General features: G+C 48.6%; 1 protein-coding gene across 1 annotated transcript; it reads left to right on the top strand.

Moving 5' to 3' along the window:
* Positions 1–2,445: 2,445 nt before the first annotated feature.
* Positions 2,446–16,253, top strand: LOC115081794. The gene is made up of 8 exons (XM_029586168.1): positions 2,446–2,653; positions 9,307–9,433; positions 9,967–10,080; positions 12,408–12,521; positions 14,538–14,623; positions 15,080–15,206; positions 15,707–15,820; positions 15,978–16,253. Exons 1-8 carry the CDS (start codon positions 2,630–2,632, stop codon positions 16,163–16,165), a joined length of 894 nt encoding a protein of 297 aa, XP_029442028.1. The 5' UTR covers positions 2,446–2,629; the 3' UTR covers positions 16,166–16,253.
* The last annotated feature ends 846 nt before the right edge of the window (positions 16,254–17,099 follow it).

Genomic DNA, 17,099 nt, shown 5'->3' with positions numbered 1-17,099 from the left:
AACCTGCAGGGCTCTCCTCCCAGTAGGTTGTATCTAGTCTGCCTCTGCTCAAGGTTCCATGCCTGCAACAATACTCCTCCATTTCAGAGCTTAGTATAATTCGCCTAAAAACTCCTTGTAGGGTTTTGGTTTGTTGATAGTCAATGGTTTTCAAGTGAACATAAAACTAGATGCAATAACCAATAAAAATCATTATAAACAAAAGTCAAAACATAGTGCATGTACAGTAAAATCTAAAAATGTACTTCAAACCACTGGCAGTGGCAAACTCTAGAACCATCACGTGAATGAAAATATGCAACTAGTGTTTCAGGCTTTATAATTGAAAGAAAACAAGAATTATTTACAATACAAATTAAAATATCTTTCACTGTCAGCTTGTGGTATCTCATGGCTTAGAGCCTCTGCTACATATACAGATCACTTGTTTTCTGGCCCATTGTGTTTCTGAGTCATTCTGAGCCAGGTATTAAGTCCTGCATGCAGGTTTTCCTGTACATTAGCTTGTACTGTACTATTTATTGATATTTATTGATATAGAGCTAACCTCCCTATGCTAGCTAAGATTATGGAGAAAATTGTCAACAGACAACTCTCTGAATTCCTTGACGACAACAATATCCTCACCACTAACCAATATGGATTCCGGAAAAAAAAGAGCACCGAATCTTTATTAGCCACACTAACGGACACCATTATCTTCAATCTTGAAAAAGGCCAACCTTGTCTCCTCGCGCTTCTGGATCTTTCCTCAGCATTCGACACCGTGAACCACCATAGCCTACTACAACGACTAACAGACATCGGCATCACAGGAGCAGCCTTCAACTGGTTTAAGTCCTTCCTAGAGACCAGAACATACAAAGTTAAGATAAACAACAAGGAATCTCACCCCATCCAAGCCAAGATGGGGGTACCTCAAGGATCGTCACTCTCCCCCACCCTCTTCAACATTTACCTTCTCCCACTCTGTCAGCTACTTACTAACCTCAAGCTCACCCATTTCTTATACGCAGATGACATACAAATTCTCATCCCCATCACTGAGACCATACACAAAACCATGGCCTTCTGGGAAAAATGCCTTTCATCCATCAACGATCTTCTATCCAGCCTTAACCTAATACTAAACACCAACAAAACGGAAATCCTTATAATAGCACCGGATCAAGCTGCCCCGCCAACATCCAGCAACTCTCCAGACACCTCAGGATATGCCACCGCACCTCAAGTCAGAGATCTGGGAGTACTACTAGACAACAGACTCAGCCTCAATAAATTCATAGATAACACTACAAAAGAATGCTACTTTAAATTACAAGTGCTAAAGAAACTAAAGCCCCTTCTACTCTACAGGGATTTCCGCACAGTACTCCAAGCCATCATTCTCCCCAAATTAGATTACTGCAATTCACTCCTGCAGGGCCTTCCCGCATAGACCACCAAACCACTCCAGATGGTACTGAATGCCACTGGAAGGATCTAACGAGACAGCTCTTTCCCTGACAGATATCAGTTTGTGCTGATATCCAGTCTCAGTCCAAGTATTTCCCTCCTCATTTTCACCCTTCTTCAATCCCCTCCATCTCTTAGCCTTCTCTGTCCTCTCTCTCTCCCTCTCCTGCCCACATTCCTGGTCCTCTTCCCTCTCCTCAGTCTCTGGTTCTCCTCCCCCCTATCCATCCCCATGATCTTCTCCCTGTGCTGACACACAGGATCCCCTGCTCTCACCCAATAAAAACAAAACAAATGATACAGATGCCAGCGAGGAGAATAAAACCTGGAACTGTTTGTCAGTGTGCTTCAGATATTTCTAATTCTTGTTGCAGAATAGAAACTGATCTGCAGCAGGGAAATGAGGCTGTGCCTCAGGCCATCTCCTCCGTCTTGTCTGACCTTCCGGGGTGGGGGGCCATAGCACCAACTCTGCCTGGAATGGCAAAATCCTAAATCTGTAGAGGGCAGGCAGGAAGCGGAGAGTCGTACGTAGCCCGGGCATGAGACTGGCTCTGGCCTGCAATCTGAAGGTGCCAGGGGGAAGAGAGAGAAGGGGAAATAATGTGGTGGGGATGAGCTGAGAGTGGGGAGAAGAAGGATTTCCCAAGCAGAAGATCACAGGTTCATAGATACACAAGGAATAAAGCAGTTCCCTGACTTGCTGCTCCTGTCTCCCTCTCCCCCCTCTGCAGCTGTTTCTCTCCCCGGATCCACCTTAACGAATAAAGCAGTTCCCTGACTTGCTGCTCCTGTCTCCCACTCCCCCCTCTGCAGCTGTTTCTCTTCCCTGATCCACCTTAAGGAATAAAGCAGTTCCCTGACTTGCTGCTCCTGTCTCCCTCTCCCCCTTCTGCAGCTGATTCTCTCCCCGGATCCACCTTAAGGAGTGAGCATCCCCCCTCCCTCCTGCCTGACCTCTGCCGGGGAGCTCTGCGCATGCTCCTGCTTTCTTTCTCTGCCTGCAGAGAGCAGGAAAGGCTCAGAGTAAAAGCAGAAACTTTCTGCCTCCCCAGGACCGGAAATCCCTGCAGAGGGGGAGAGCAGGGGCTTTATCTGAGCCCCCAGGAATCAGCCCTGCCCCCTCTGAATCCCTCCCAGCACCTGCAGGACTGAGAGGGAAAAGAGGAGGGCAATGTGTGCCCTGGAGTCTGATCCGGTAAGAAAAGCAAGTTTGCTTACCGTAAACGGTGTTTCCGTAGATAGCAGGATGAATTAGCCATGCTGTATGGGACCTGTCCGTCAGGCACAGGAGGCGGAGCTTCCAAAGAGAAGTCAGAGCTCTGCTCTGAGGCTGCGCGTGGGTTCCCGCGCTGGAAAAAACGACTCTCCTCAGTCTGTAAAATAGCAAGCGTGAGCACGAGAAAAAACACGACTGACAGGGAGGTGGGTGGGTCAGCATGGCTAATTCATCCTGCTATCTACGGAAACACCGTTTACGGTAAGCAAACTTGCTTTTTCCCGTCGATAGCAGGCTGAATTAGCCATGCTGTATGGGAGTACAAAGCTCTGCATCACATAATTTATTTAGAGTATCTATCGTGATGCTAAATGTGTCAGTCGAGCTAATTGGTATTCTGCAGTAGAGAGTTTAAAACTGCCTGTCCCAAACTTGTGTCCTGAGACGTGTGTTGGTCTAGGCAGTAATGTGCTGCAAAAGTATGAAGAGATGCCCACGTAGCTGATTTGCAAATATCCAAGAGAGGCACGTTAGAGAGGTAAGCTGTGGATGTTGCCATCGCTCTTGTTTGATGTGCTTTTGGTCTAGAAAGTAGCGTGGAATGTTGCTTGGTGTGACAGAACTGTATACATTGGGCGAGCCAACTCGCTATGGTTCTCTTCGCCACGGGTTTCCCTGGGGCGTTTGGATTAAATGTCAGAAATAATTGGGAAGGACGATTAGGAGACTGAGTTTGTAAGGTATATAACTCAAGCGCCCGTTTACAGTCCAGAGTGTGTAATCTTTTTTCCCCTTCTGAAGTATGTGGTTCAGGAAAGAAAACAGGTAGGTCGATGGATTGGTTCAGGTGGAATGGCGTCACCACCTTTGGGAGAAAGGTTGGGTGGGGACGAAGGACTACCTTATGTGGGTAGAATTGTAGGAACGGTGAGTAATGCACCAAAGCTTGTAGTTCACTTACTCGCCTTGCCGAGGTGATGGCAACCAGAAAAACTACCTTCCACGTGAGGTATTTCAGGTGAGCTGTATGTAAAGGCTCAAATGGGGAGAGCATCAGTTGCTGTAATACGATGTTGAGATCCCATGGAATTGGTGGCTTAGTAATCGGGGGCCTTAAATTATTTAGACCCTTCAGGAATCTTGAGACTGCGGGATGTAAGGAAATGGACTGCCCCTTGTAGAGCCTGTGTCTCGCCGCAATGGCACTTAGATGAACTCGTACCGAAGTAGGTGCTAGACCTGAGGTATACAAGGTATGGAGGTAGTCCAAAAGTCTGGCCGGAGGACATGACAAAGGGTCCAAACATTCAGACGTGCACCAGAGAACGTATCTCTTCCATTTGAAATGATAGTTCTTCCTTGTCGATGGTCGACGTGATGCCAGAATCACATCCTGAACTATTAACGATATACCTTGTTCTTCAAGTAAGATCCGTTCAGTCTCCATGCTGTGAGGTGTAGAGACTGCTGAAGTGGGTGAAGAAGTGTGCCTTCGTCCTGCGATAGTAGATCTATTCGCAGTGGTAGGCGAATAGGTGTTTCCGTGGACATGTGTAAGAGATGCGTGTACCAGTGCTGGCGAGGCCACGCTGGTGCTATTAGAATCAGTTGCGCTGAATCTAGGATGCATTTTTGCAGCGTACGTGTGATCAACGGAATTGGTGGGAATGCGTACATGAGCTGTTGTGACCATGGAAGTAGAAAGGCATCTTGCGTTTGACGTTGGAGACTGGGCCAAACTGAGCAGAATGTCTCTACTTTCCGATTGTATTCGGTCGCAAAGAGGTCTATGGAAGGTCGGCCCCACTGGTGAAAGATGGAGTCCGCCACTTCTTGGTGAAGTTCCCATTCGTGTGGATGGAAGATTCTGCTGAGCCTGTCCGCTTGAACATTGGCTATCCCTGGAATGTATGTGGCCTGGAGGTGGATGGAGTGTTTGCACGCCCATGTCCAGATCCACATCGCCTCTCTGCATAACGGCCAAGATCCCGTGCCCCCTTGTTTGTTTATGTAGAACATTGCGACTTGGTTGTCTGTGTAGACCATGAGCCTGCGCCCCTGGAGATATGGAAGGAAGGTGCGTAGAGCGTATCGTATCGCTCTCAGTTCTAGTAGGTTGATCTGAAAGGACTGTTCTGTTCTCGACCACAGCCCTTGTGTTTGGAAGGTGTCCATATGGGCTCCCCAACCTTTTCTGGAGGCATCCGTGGTGAGTACCGCGTTGTGCGGAAGGAGGGTGAATGACGCTCCCTTCGATAGGGTGTGTCGCCCCAGCCACCATTGGAGTTGGTTGATCATTGTAGTTGTTAGAAATATTTTCCACGATAATGGTTGGGAGTGTTGTTTCCATTGACGTCGGAGGTGCCACTGGATGTGTCGCATTTGGAGACGTGTATTTTTTACAGCGTGAATTGCTGCTGCCATGTGTCCCAGTGCGACCAAGACTTGGCGGGCCGTTGGTCTTGGCGTTTTCTGTAGATTGTGAAATATGTTCTTCATCACCGTCCTTCTTTCTGGGGGAAGAAAGACTCTGTATTGGATCGTATCGAGGATGACTCCTATAAACTGTATGGTCTGGGTTGCCTGCAACCGAGACTTTTGGTAGTTGATAAGGAGACCGAGGTTGTGGAGGCAAAGGATTGTTTGTGAGAGATTGTTGCGTAATGTTGTGGGGTCTGATGCCACCAGTAGCCAATCGTCCAGATACGGAAAGATTATGATGCCTTGTTGGCGCAGGTGTGCCACCACCACTGCCATGCATTTGGTAAATACTCTGGGTGCCGTGGAGAGGCCGAATGGCAGCACTCGGTATTGATAGTGGGTATTCAGGGCTTGAAAAGACAGGTACTTCCAAGACGAGGGGTGCATTGGAATATGAGTATAAGCGTCTTTTAGATCGATGCTGCACATCCATGCATTGCGATGAATCAAGGGTAAGATCGATTTTAAGGAGATCATTTTGAATTTTTCCTTGGGTATCAATTTGTTGAGTTGTCGAAGATCTAGGATAGGACGCAAACCTCCTGATTTTTTTGGAATGAGGAAGTATGGGGAATAAAATCCTGTGTGCCAGACGTTCCGTGGTAGGATTTGCACTGCTTGTTGTTGTAACAACTTCTGTAATTCCTTCCTCATCTCTCCCGTAGTGTCTTGGTATATTCGGGACGGGGGGTGGGGAAGTGTTGGTAGATGTTGAAATGGTATTTTGTACCCTTGCTGTATGATGTTGAGGACCCATCGATCTGTAGTGATGGCTGTCCATTGTTGGTAATGCAAGGCTACTCTCCCCGCCTGCAGTGAGAGAGGTGGTGGCTGAGGAAGTGTTAAAAAGACTGTGAAGGTTTATTTGACGTCTGTTGTTGTTGCTGTTGTTGTTGTGGACGTTGTGAACGTCCACGTCCTCTGCGAGGTTGAGTTTGTTGGTTGTTTGGCCTGTTATAAGGTTGATAGGATGGTGTTCGATAAGATTGGTATTGCCGATAAGGCTTCCGTTGGAAGGATTGTCTTCTGTATTGTGGAAAGTACCTCCTATTTGGTTGGTAGGATGGTTGTGTTGTGAGGGACTGTACCGCCGCCGATTGTTCTTTTAGCTGGGCCACAGTTTCTTGTAATTTTTCACCGAAAAGATTATCTCCCCTGCAGGGAAGGTTAGCGAGTTTGGTATGCACATCCTCTCTAATGGAGCTCGCTTTCAACCATGCCAGGCGTCGCGCTGCAATAGCACTCGCTGAGACTCGGGAGGCGGTGTCAAATCCTTCGTAGATTGTGCGCAGAAGGTGTCTAATCCCCTCTTCTAGGTCTTGGACCGGGGAAAGATTTGGGAAATCTGTTTCAGTTTTCAGGCGTTGCACACATCCATAAAGATATTGTACCAAATAGAACTGATGGTGATGAATGCGTGCACCCAGCATAGAGCCCTGGTAAGCCCTCTTTGCAAAATCGTCTAAAGTTCTCATGTCTTTTAACGGTGGTGATGCAGAGTGTAATCTGGTTTTACGAGCTTTCCCCATAGCTGATTCTACTACTAGAGAGGTATGAGGAAGTTGTGTCGAAGAGTAGTAATTGGATTTTTGTAATTTATATTTAATATCTATTTTCCTGGATACCGCTGGAACTGTGAATGGACTGTTCCAGGACTGTTCTAACAATGAGTCCAGCACTGCGTGCGGGGGTAACGCAGTTGGTTCATGAGGGGTATCAAAAATTTTTAGAATATCCAGAGTTTCTGCCCTAGGATCTGGCAATTTCTGAATCGTGATGTTTAATGCATTCCCCATTTTCTCCAGAAATTTTGGGTATGTTAGGTCCTCCGGTGGAGAGTGGGGCTCATTATGATCTGTCCCTGGATCCGACTGATATCCAGTGGAGGAGTCTGGAGTAGGATCAGTGTCAGGAGTAGGGTGTTCACTTTCAGGGGAGTTTGGTGGCTCTCCCTGTTCACTATCGGAGAAATCCTTGTCCGATTTTGTTGGGGATAAATGTATTTGTACAGGCCTTAAAGGTGATTCAGGAGCGTCTTCCTCCTTATTAGGAGTTATACTTCTGGAGGACGAGGAATCACCATGTACAGGAGAAGGGAGGTCATTCTCTTCAGGGGAAGTAGAAATGGAGTAAGACTTAGTCACCGTGTCATAAAAACCTGCTATGGCTAAGGATAACGTTTGCAGAGCATCCCTAGTTTCTGTCGGCATAATTTTTTGTGCAACAGAGGTGGTATGGAACTCCACTGGGAGGGTTCGCTTTTTTGTTACAGGTTCTTGATAAGGGGTCAATGTTTTCCGCTTTTTATTATTGATGGAAAGGTGAGAACCACCTTGTCCCGCAGAAGACGGTGATGATTGAAGAGAGAGAGAGTCCGAAATGCTCTGTCCTGTGTTTAAACAAATTAAGTTTTTTGAAGAAGGATTAAAGTTCAGCTTTTGTTTGGCTTTGTGTAACTGCTGGGACTCCGATGTTTGGGATGCTGCTCTTTTTTTTATTGTATGTTGCTCTCGGTCTATAAAGGGCCGGTGAACTATAGGGACAGACTGTCTTTCTTTCGATGGTAACCTTACCCGTGGTTCCCCTGGAGCAGTAGAATCACCCCCTGAAGATTTTAAGTGGGGTGTCTTACCTTGTGTTGACAGGATCCGCGTCGCATGCGTCTTATCAGCACGCTGCATCTGCGGCCTGTTGGAAGTAGTTGCCTGCGGCGAGTCGCGCCGTTCTGCGCGTTCCGAGTCGCGCCGCCCCGCGCGACCTGAGTCGCGCCGTTCCGCGCGTTCCGAGTCGCGCCGCTCCGTGCGACCTGAGTCGCGTCGCTCCGTGCGACCTGAGTCGCGTCCTTTAGAGGAAGACGAGCTGCGCCGTTCAGTATGCTTTACATCATAGGCCCCCGAGCGTTCCGAGTCGCGCCGTGTGACGTGCGCCGTGACGTGCCTGCTGGAGGGCGTCGCTTCAGACGTCGAGGGGGCCGTGGTAGAAGGCGGGTTTTCTTGTGCGCCGCGTTCCTTTGAGCTGTGCGCGTTTTGGGCTGGCAAGTGAGTAATTTTTTCACTATAAATCATTTGAGATACTGCTGTCTTCCTTTTTGGTGACATGGAGCCCCTTTCGGAAGAGTTTTTTGAACCTGTAGGGGTTCCTGATTTTCCTTTATTTTTGTTATTAGATCTTTTTGTTTTATATTTCGCCGGTCTGTCACATACTATGGTGCTAGAATTTCTTCGTTGTTTCTGGGAAGGATGAGATACCGATGGTCCTGGGGATGATTTGGTGTCAGATACAGCTTGGGAGGTATCTTGTAGGGATCGTAAAGATTCTATTCGTTCAGCGCGGATCCTCCGGGCCCTTGGGGACATACGTCCGCACGATGTACAATTGGGGATGTCATGGTCAGGACCCAAACAACGATAACAGCTGTTATGTGTATCAGTGATCGACATCACTTTACCGCAGCTGCAGGGTTTAAACCCCGATGGGCGCGGATTATCATTTTTATTTGATTTTGACATTCTTACTTGGTATTGAAGAAATAAGCTGAGGAGGTCCGAAGCTCCGCGTGCGATTCCTGCGCGCGGAAAAACAGACTGAGGAGAGTCGTTTTTTCCAGCGCGGGAACCCACGCGCAGCCTCAGAGCAGAGCTCTGACTTCTCTTTGGAAGCTCCGCCTCCTGTGCCTGACGGACAGGTCCCATACAGCATGGCTAATTCAGCCTGCTATCGACGGGAAAATCCTTCTCTGATCTCTTGTGCATGTAAAGGAAACCTTTTCCCTGTGCAGCTCTTCCAGCCTCCCCTCCTGCCAGCACAGGGCAGAGATCTTTCCAGCCCCGGGAAGGTTTGAGCTCTGCTCACCCCGAGATCAGCAGAGATTGGCAGGGTGGGGGATGTTGGGGAGGGCACGCAGCCTCTCCCATGCACACCGTGGGTGCTCTGACATGCACTGATGCACAGACAGATGCACCTGAGATCTCCAGGGTTTCTCTGGAAACCAAGCAAACTCTTCAAATTACTGGAGATTTAATAAGAGCTGAGCTCTCTCCATGTCAGGGAGCTGATCTCACTGACAGAGGCCAGAGAACACAGTTTATTGCCCGCACATTATAATGAAACTGGAGGGAGAGGGGCTGAGGGGGTCCTGTTTGCTGTTCCAGGCATCGGTCACGTTCAGGGACGTCGCTGCTTATTTCTGGGAAGTGGAGTGGGACATTCTGGGAGAATGGCAGAAGGAGCTGTACAGGAAGGTCATCAAGGAGATTCACGGCCTCCTCCTGTCCCGGGGTAAGTCTGCTTTTTCTATCATTTTGTTATTATTTTAGATTTCGCTTGTGCCTTTTCAGTGGTGGCTCAGGGTAAGTTACCTTCACGCGCTCCAAGGACTTAATCCTAGGCACAGAATGGGAGGAGAACCTCAGTAAATGCCCCCCCCCCCACCCCGAGTTTGTCCCTGAGGCAATTAGGGGGTGGAGTGGCTTGGCCGAGGTCACAAGGAGCATCCAGGGGGGGATTTGCTTAGTTTGCTGCTTTTCCCCCTCTGGTTGTCGGGGAAGCTTGAAAGTTATCTGGGGACAAGCTGTCAGTACTCGGACACTGCCCTATTATTTTATTCAGGGATGTCCAGTGGGACGTTACCCCTGACAACGTGTCCGGCAGAGCTCAGCTCGCCCAAGTTATCCGTTGCCCTCAGCGTCGTCAAAATTGTTCAGGTTGTGAATTGCCCTGATTCTAACTCAGATCAGATGAATAAAAATATCATTAACAAATAACAGGGAACAGATGAAATGAGAGAGTCATTTTGCTATCTTTACTGGCAGGTCATTCAATTCTTAATCCCGATGTTGTATTGAAGATTAAGAAGGAAGATGAGAAATATTTCCCTCAGCACTGGGAGCTGGAGGGGAAAGAAACCACGAAGGACCCCAGCATCAGTAAGTAAATGTCCTGGATTTAAAGGGCTCTGCATTTTCAGATCACAGGAGATGGGGCATTAACATCAAACATTTGGAGACTTCCAATCCATTTCCTAATATAATATTATTTTATTTTTATTTATTTAAAATTTTTATATACCGGCATTCATGTTGCAAACACATCATGCCGGTTTACATATAACAGGGGTGTACAGTGAACAATTCAATAACCTATTTGTGTAGAAGGAAGCAGTTACAAATAACAAGGTAATAGAACTGGGAGGAGAGAAGAAAAGGGAGAGAATAACATTAGGTATAGGTATTTACATTAGTAATAACATTTTTACATGTGGAAGTGGTAGAATCTGGCTGAATAGAATTAATCGGTGTCCGGGAAAGCTTTTTTAAACAGCCAGGTCTTGAGTCTCTTCCTGAAGGTTGGGAGGCTGGGCTCCTGTCTAAGGTCCGGTGGGATGGAGTTCCATAGAAGGGGGCCGGCTGTTGAAAAGGCCCGATCTCTCAAGGTAATGTGTTTGGTAGTTTTGGCTGGGGGCACTTGAAGAGATCCTCTGAGTGTGTCTCTTGTTGGTCTGGAGGAGTTATAAATTTGGAATGGGACTTGTAAGTCGAGTGGGGTGTGTTGATGGATGGTTTTGTATATTATGGAAAGAGATTTGTAGAGGATTCTAAAGTGAACAGGCAGCCAGTGGAGATCTTTTAGGATTGGAGATATATGGTCCCTCCTCCTGGAGTTTGTCAGTAATCTTGCCGCAGCGTTTTGTAACATCTGGAGGGGTCTAGTATAGGAGGAAGGTAGGCCCAGAAGGATAGAGTTACAGTAATCGATCTTAGAAAAAATGATGGCTTGTAGAATGGTTCTGAAGTCCTGAGTGTGGAAGAGTGGTCTAATTCTTTTCAGAACTTGGAGTTTGTGGAAACAGTCCTTGGTGGTTCTGTTGATGGAAGCTTTAAGGTTCATCCGGTTATCAATTAATACTCCTAGATCTCTCACCTGTGTAGTAGTTGGGATAGTTGGAGGATTAGAGATGGCATTGTTATCTGGGGAGATGAGAAGCAGTTCTGTTTTAGAGGAGTTTAAAACTAGGTTTAGGTTAGCCAGGAGATGTTTAATTTCGAAGAGACAGTTTTCCCAGTGAACCAATGTTTTTGTGTAAGATTCTTTAATGGGTATCACGATCTGGATGTCGTCGGCGTAGAGGAAATGTTTGAGGTTAAGGTTGGAGAGGAGTTGGCAGATAGGTAAAAGATAAATGTTAAAGAGTGTAGGTGACAGTGAGGAGCCCTGAGGGACTCCTATGGATGCGTCCATTCGTGAAGATTCTTTGTTCTGTATCTTGACCTTGAAGCCTCTGTTGGAGAGAAAAGATTTAAACCATGAGAGAGCGGTGCCTGAGATACCCATAGAAGCCAGAATGGAAGTGAGAATGGAATGATTGACTGTATCAAAGGCGGCTGATAGGTCCAGTAGAATTAAGAGGAAGGATTGGCCTTTGTCAAGGCCCATTAATATGAAGTCAGACATGGAGATGAGGAGGGATTCTGTGTTCAGTGATTTGCGAAATCCGTATTGTGATTGGAATAGGATTTTGTTTTCTTCTATGTATTCGGAGAGTTGAGTATTGACAACTTTTTCTAGAATCTTGGCTATGAATGGGAGATTGGCGATAGGACGGAAGTTGTTGGGGTCTTTAGGATCCAAGTTGGGTTTCTTGAGTAGAGGTTTGATGGAGGCCAATTTGAGGTCGTCAGGATATAGTCCTTGGAAGAGTGAGCAGTTTATGATGTCCGACAATGTTTTAGCGATGGAGTCAGGGATGGCCAGGAGCAGTTTGGTGGGGATAGTATCCAAAGGATGGGAGGAAGGTTTCATTCTTCTTATAAGAGTTTGTATCTCTAAGATAGAGATGGGTTCAAGTGTTTCCAGACCATTGTTGTTGAGGGATGACTGTTGAAGAGACTGGTAAAGAGCAGGGTCGGTGGGATTAGAAGGCAGATGAGTTAGAAGGCTGTTGACTTTGTTGTGAAAATGAAGAGCAAGTTCTTCAGCTTTGGATTGTGCTAGGTCGTTGGGAATCTCCTGTGGGATGATTTGGGTGAGATTGGAGACATAGGCGAAGAGGGCTTTTGCGTCGAAGATTAAGTGGTGAATCTTGGATGCATAGTAGTCCCTTTTGGATTTAGAGGTAGTTGACTTGTATTGATGGAGGGTGGCTTTGTAGATGGATCGTGTATTGGTGCTTGGGGATTTGCGCCAGTCGCTCTCAGTCTGCATATTAGCAGGTCCTGGGTGGCTCCTCCTAGACTCGTTTGTTTTCTCATCCCAGGCCTTCCGATTGTAACGTCTGTGTTCTCACTGAGCGTCAAACAAGAGGCAGATCTGCCCTTCCTGGATCCTCCTGAATCAGAGACGCCTGAAGGGATTCACCCTCCTGGAACAGGCAAGTATCAGATTCCTCCCGGGCGTCTTTACTAAGATCAGGCGGTGCCAGTTAGGAATTCAGCATCGGGAGGGTAAGAGGCCGGTCCCCTCTCTCTCGCTATCTGTTTCCTTACATGGGATGGGGTTGGGCTGCCTGGGCTGGGAGTGGGGGGCCTGGGATAGGGGCCGGTCAGGCAAGGCTCTCAGTCCTGCACTGTCGATGTGGGTGACGGGGCTGGAGGGGGCCCCTGCATTTTACCGCTGTCTCCTCGAAGGTCGGGACCTGCCAGCCCGTGCCGTTTGTGCGGGACCCTGCGTGAATCGGCTGGGCGGCCTCTCTCAGCCTGGCAGCGGACGTTCGCGTGACCCCCAAGACCACTGCGGTGATCCGGCTGTGCGGGCACCACTGCGTTCGGGTTCGTCTCCGTAAACCACTGGGTGGAGAGAGGGAGCTCTTTCACTGCCGTCCGGAGTTGTGAGTACTCTGACACCGTTTGCCTGTGTTTTTTTGGTCCGAATGGTGTTTTTCCTTTCGTTCCTTTTCCCGTTCTCCCCCCACCAGTTCACCGCGGCCCGTCTGTCATCCTCTTCTCCCCTCTCCGGTCTTTCCCTCTTCTCAAGTCTCTCCTTCTTTGTCCCTCCTTCCCAGCGTCTCTCCGCCCCTTCCCTCAGCTCCTGCTGTCTCTCCTCCCTTTCACGTCCTTCCTTCCATCCCTCACCCTCCCGGTGCCGCTCCTAGATGCCAACCCCCTCCCTCCCAAGCAGCAGCTTGTGCTTTCACTTCCCCTGAGCCCGGGCAGCGGGAGGGAGGGAGGGAGGGAGAGAGGTTGGAGGGAGGAGCGATTCGTACTGTCCTGGTATCTGTGCGGGTTCCCTGTCTTGGTTCCTTTTCATGGCTACAGAAGGCCCTCAGGTTCTTCCTCCGGGATTCTTACGTTTTCAGAGCTCACGAGATTCCCATCCTCTCACTATGAGCTAAATGTCGCCCTTCTTGAGTCGGCGCGTCCAAGAGCTTTTTTTAAAAGCTGAAGAGTTCGCTGCCCGTGGAGCCGCTGCAAACGTCCCTTTTGTAGAGAAATGACTCGAGCGCGCTGCAGCGAGGAAGGTTTATGGAGGGCGAGCACCTTCCGGACTCTTGTCGGTCAGACTCTCGCTCAGGTTACGGTGCAGAAGATCAGTAGAGGATTAGACGCGCACCATAGCTTGAGTTCAAGAAAGCCTGGGAGGAGCCGAGGGGATCTCTGAGGCAGAGGAAGGGGCCTTTTAGCTGAGCAGGAGATGAGGCTGGGCAGACTGGATGGGCCAATACGCTCTGTGTCTGCCATCATGGTCTGTCTTTAAGTGTTAAACTGACTTGGAGCTCTCTCTCTCTCTCTCTCTCTCATTGGATGAAACAAAACAGAATATCAGTGAATACCCAGACAACTTGACCGTTTCGGCCAAGAGACAATGACGTTTGTCCCCCCTCACTTCTTTATTTTAAGGGCCAGTTGCTTCCTATCACGTCTGAGATGAGAATTGCAGGTGTAACCCTGGCCTCAGAGTTAGGAATGTGACCCCACATTAACAGCGTGGTAAGGAGCTGCCCTGCACGGTGAGGAATTAATTCCTAACCTGCGCCCTTATTTGTAAAATGAACATCTGGTGACAGCTTGCTTTACCATACAGACTGCAAGATGCGCAGAATACGTGGCCTGGGCTCCCGCCGGATCCAAGATTACGTGGTCAGAGCTCACCGAGACTTCAGAAGCTGTGCCGGCTGCCGATTGTGGCATCTCTAGAACAAACCTGCTTGTATAGCTCTGCAGACATCTCTGCTCTAGAGTCAAATGTTACTGCGCATTTACTGCCTCTTTCTGTTCTGTTTCTGCTCCGTTTACCAGGATTCTTTGTTCTGAATTTTCCAGATTAGTTATTTGTCTAGTTTCAGAGTTTCATGCGTCTTCTGCTTTTCATTCATTATTAATGCCTGGCTCCTGCTGCTTTATTCGTGTAGAATATAATAAATAAATGCATTTTCCCATGTTTGTAACAGGCAGCAGAGGTCACAGGCCTGACCCCACAGCAGGGACGCTGAAAACGGAAGAGCCTCAGGTCAGCGAGCGGCTGGAGGGAGGAGCGGTGAGCAAAATATTCCTTTGTAATAAAACGCTTCGTGCAGCTCCTCTCGGATTAACGCGTCAGGTTTTACATTGGGGGAGCTCATTAAGGGTAGAGATGGTTACCACAAGCAGGATATTCAGAGAGAGCTCTGCACCTGATTTCAGGCCCCATTTTCAGCCATTTAAAGTGGCTAAGTAAAGCCTCTGACTACAGGCCCCTAAATAAGCCTCTTGATTAAGGTGCACACACTTAGGAAAGGTTTGACTTCTGTAAATGTAGGCACGTTAGGCATCTTTGAGGAGCAGAAGATCTCTACAAAATGTTATCGATCTCGGAGAATAGAGCTCTCTTCAGGATATAATGTAACTGGGGAGCCGATCTCACTGACAGAGGCCAGAGAACGCAGTTTATTGCCTGCACATTATAACGAAGCTGCAGGGAGAGGGGCTGAGGGGGTCCTGTTTGCTGTTCCAGGCATCGGTCACGTTCAGGGACTTCGCTGCTTATTTCTGGGAAGTGGAGTGGGACGTTCTGGGAGAATGGCAGAAGGAGCTGTACAGGAAGGTCATCAAGGAGATTCACGGCGTCCTCATGTCACGGGGTAAGTCCGCCTTTTCTATCATCTCTCACCCATACACACACTGCAGGATGGCTGCTGCCATGGCTCACTGGTCTCTAGATAGGAAAACCCAGGTTCCTGGGATACTAAGATAACTCTTTCTCAGATGCTCCTGATAAGAAGCTGGGACTCCTCCTCTCCAGGAGGGCACAGGCTGGCAGAGAAGATTGGCACCTGCAATGCCTCCAGCTAGGAGGGTCAGGAATAGAAATGACTGCACCAGAAACTCTCCAAGGTTTAACCTTAATCAAGGGGCAGTCTGCAAGTGTCTGTACACACACACACACACATACACACACTCACACACACATACACTCACTCACACATACACACACATACACACTCACTCACTCTCACACACACACTCACACATACACTCACTCACACACACTCACAGCTCCATCTCAACAGAAAAGAGATGAAAGCTCCCAGGGCTATACAAGAATAATTTAAATGTAATTTTTGCTATTTCTTATTGGCAGGTTATTCAATTCTTAATCCTGATGTTGTATTGAAGATTAAGAAGGAAGATGAGAAATATTTCCCTCAGCACTGGGAGCTGGAGGGGAAAGAAACCGTGAAGGACCCCAGCATCAGTAAGTAAATGTTCTGGATTTAAAGGGCTCTGCATTTTCAGATCACAGGAGATGGGGCATTAACATCAAACATTTGGAGACTTCCAATCCATTTCCTAATATAATATTAGCAGGTCCTGGGTGACTCCTCCTAGACTCGTTTGTTTTCTCATCGCAGGCCTTCCGATTGTAACGTCTGTGTTCTCACTGAGCGTCAAACAAGAGGCAGATCTGCCCTTCCTGGATTCTCCTGAATCAGAGACGCCTGAAGGGATTCACCCTCCTGTGATAGGCAAGTATCACTCCCTGCCCTCGCCTTGTATTCTCCCCTCCTTTTCCCTCTGGGTTTCCATACGACTGAGCTAACACACAGGCCCCTCCCTCGTTTCTTGTACCCGTTGCTCCCCACCTGCCTTTACCACCGCCCTCTGTGTCCGTCCTAAATCTGTGTAAATTTGCTGTTCCCTGTACGTACCAGGATCAGTCCAGACTGCTGGGTTATGCCTCCCCTCCAGCAGATGGAGTCAGAGAGAAAACTGAAGACACCCCCTAGATATACTGGTGTGCCACCTGCCATCCTTCAGTATTTTCTCTGACTCCAGCAGATTGAGAGGCATAACCTGCGGTCCTGTCCCGGTTAGGCTATTTGTGCTGGGGCTTTGCTCTTTTGAACTGGAACAAGTGCTGACTTACCTTCGGGTCTTTGTTGTTCAGTGTTGTCAGTCAGGTTTGTCATTGGTATTTAGCGCAGAGCGACAGCGCAGCGCTAAGTGGCAGGGCAGGCACAGAGGGCATTGCCCTCTTGAAATACCCGGATTAGTGTCCCAGTAGGTTGGGGGAGAGATTACCGGTGGGCCGGTCACCCTCCCCTTTATGTACCAGGGTCCCTTACCCTGAAGGGGGTTTTGAAAAAAAAAAAAAAAAAAAAAAAAAAGTTTTAAAGTTTCCTTTTCTGCCTTCGAGCCACTTAAGACCTGTTGGTGACAGGCAGTGAGCTTTTGCTTCTAGCCCCGGCCTGCCGTGCCTCTGCGGACTCCGGAGGGGGTGGCTGGGTCACCCGGCGCATTTTTGCGAGCCACGTTTGTTCTCTTCTGTTTTTTGGCGCGCTTTTACCTGCCGCCTGCGTTTCGGCCCGGGATGCCGCGATCTTCGGCCTGCGGGGGGGCGGGGGCGCGACTCTCCCGCGAGGGTCTCTGCACCCGATGTCTTCCCGGGGGCGAGGGACCCTCGGGGGGGCCGAGCGCTGCCCGCAGCTGCCGTCCTTCTCCTTCCCCGTCGCGGCAGAGCAAGCAGCCGGGCT

Source organism: Rhinatrema bivittatum, unplaced genomic scaffold (genome assembly GCF_901001135.1).
Source record: "Rhinatrema bivittatum unplaced genomic scaffold, aRhiBiv1.1, whole genome shotgun sequence".
In the NCBI taxonomy this organism is placed as follows: Eukaryota; Metazoa; Chordata; class Amphibia; order Gymnophiona; family Rhinatrematidae; genus Rhinatrema; species Rhinatrema bivittatum.
The sequence above is the reverse complement of the archived record's forward strand: the minus strand, read 5'-3'. Positions and strand labels throughout refer to the sequence as shown.

Coding starts and splice junctions, on each gene's coding strand:
- LOC115081794 (XM_029586168.1), top strand. CDS start 2,630: ATGTGTGCCCTGGAGTCTGATCCG. Junction 15,207..15,706: donor CGGCGTCCTCATGTCACGGG/GTAAGTCCGCCT, acceptor TCTTATTGGCAG/GTTATTCAATTCTTAATCCT. Junction 15,821..15,977: donor CGTGAAGGACCCCAGCATCA/GTAAGTAAATGT, acceptor TTCTCATCGCAG/GCCTTCCGATTGTAACGTCT.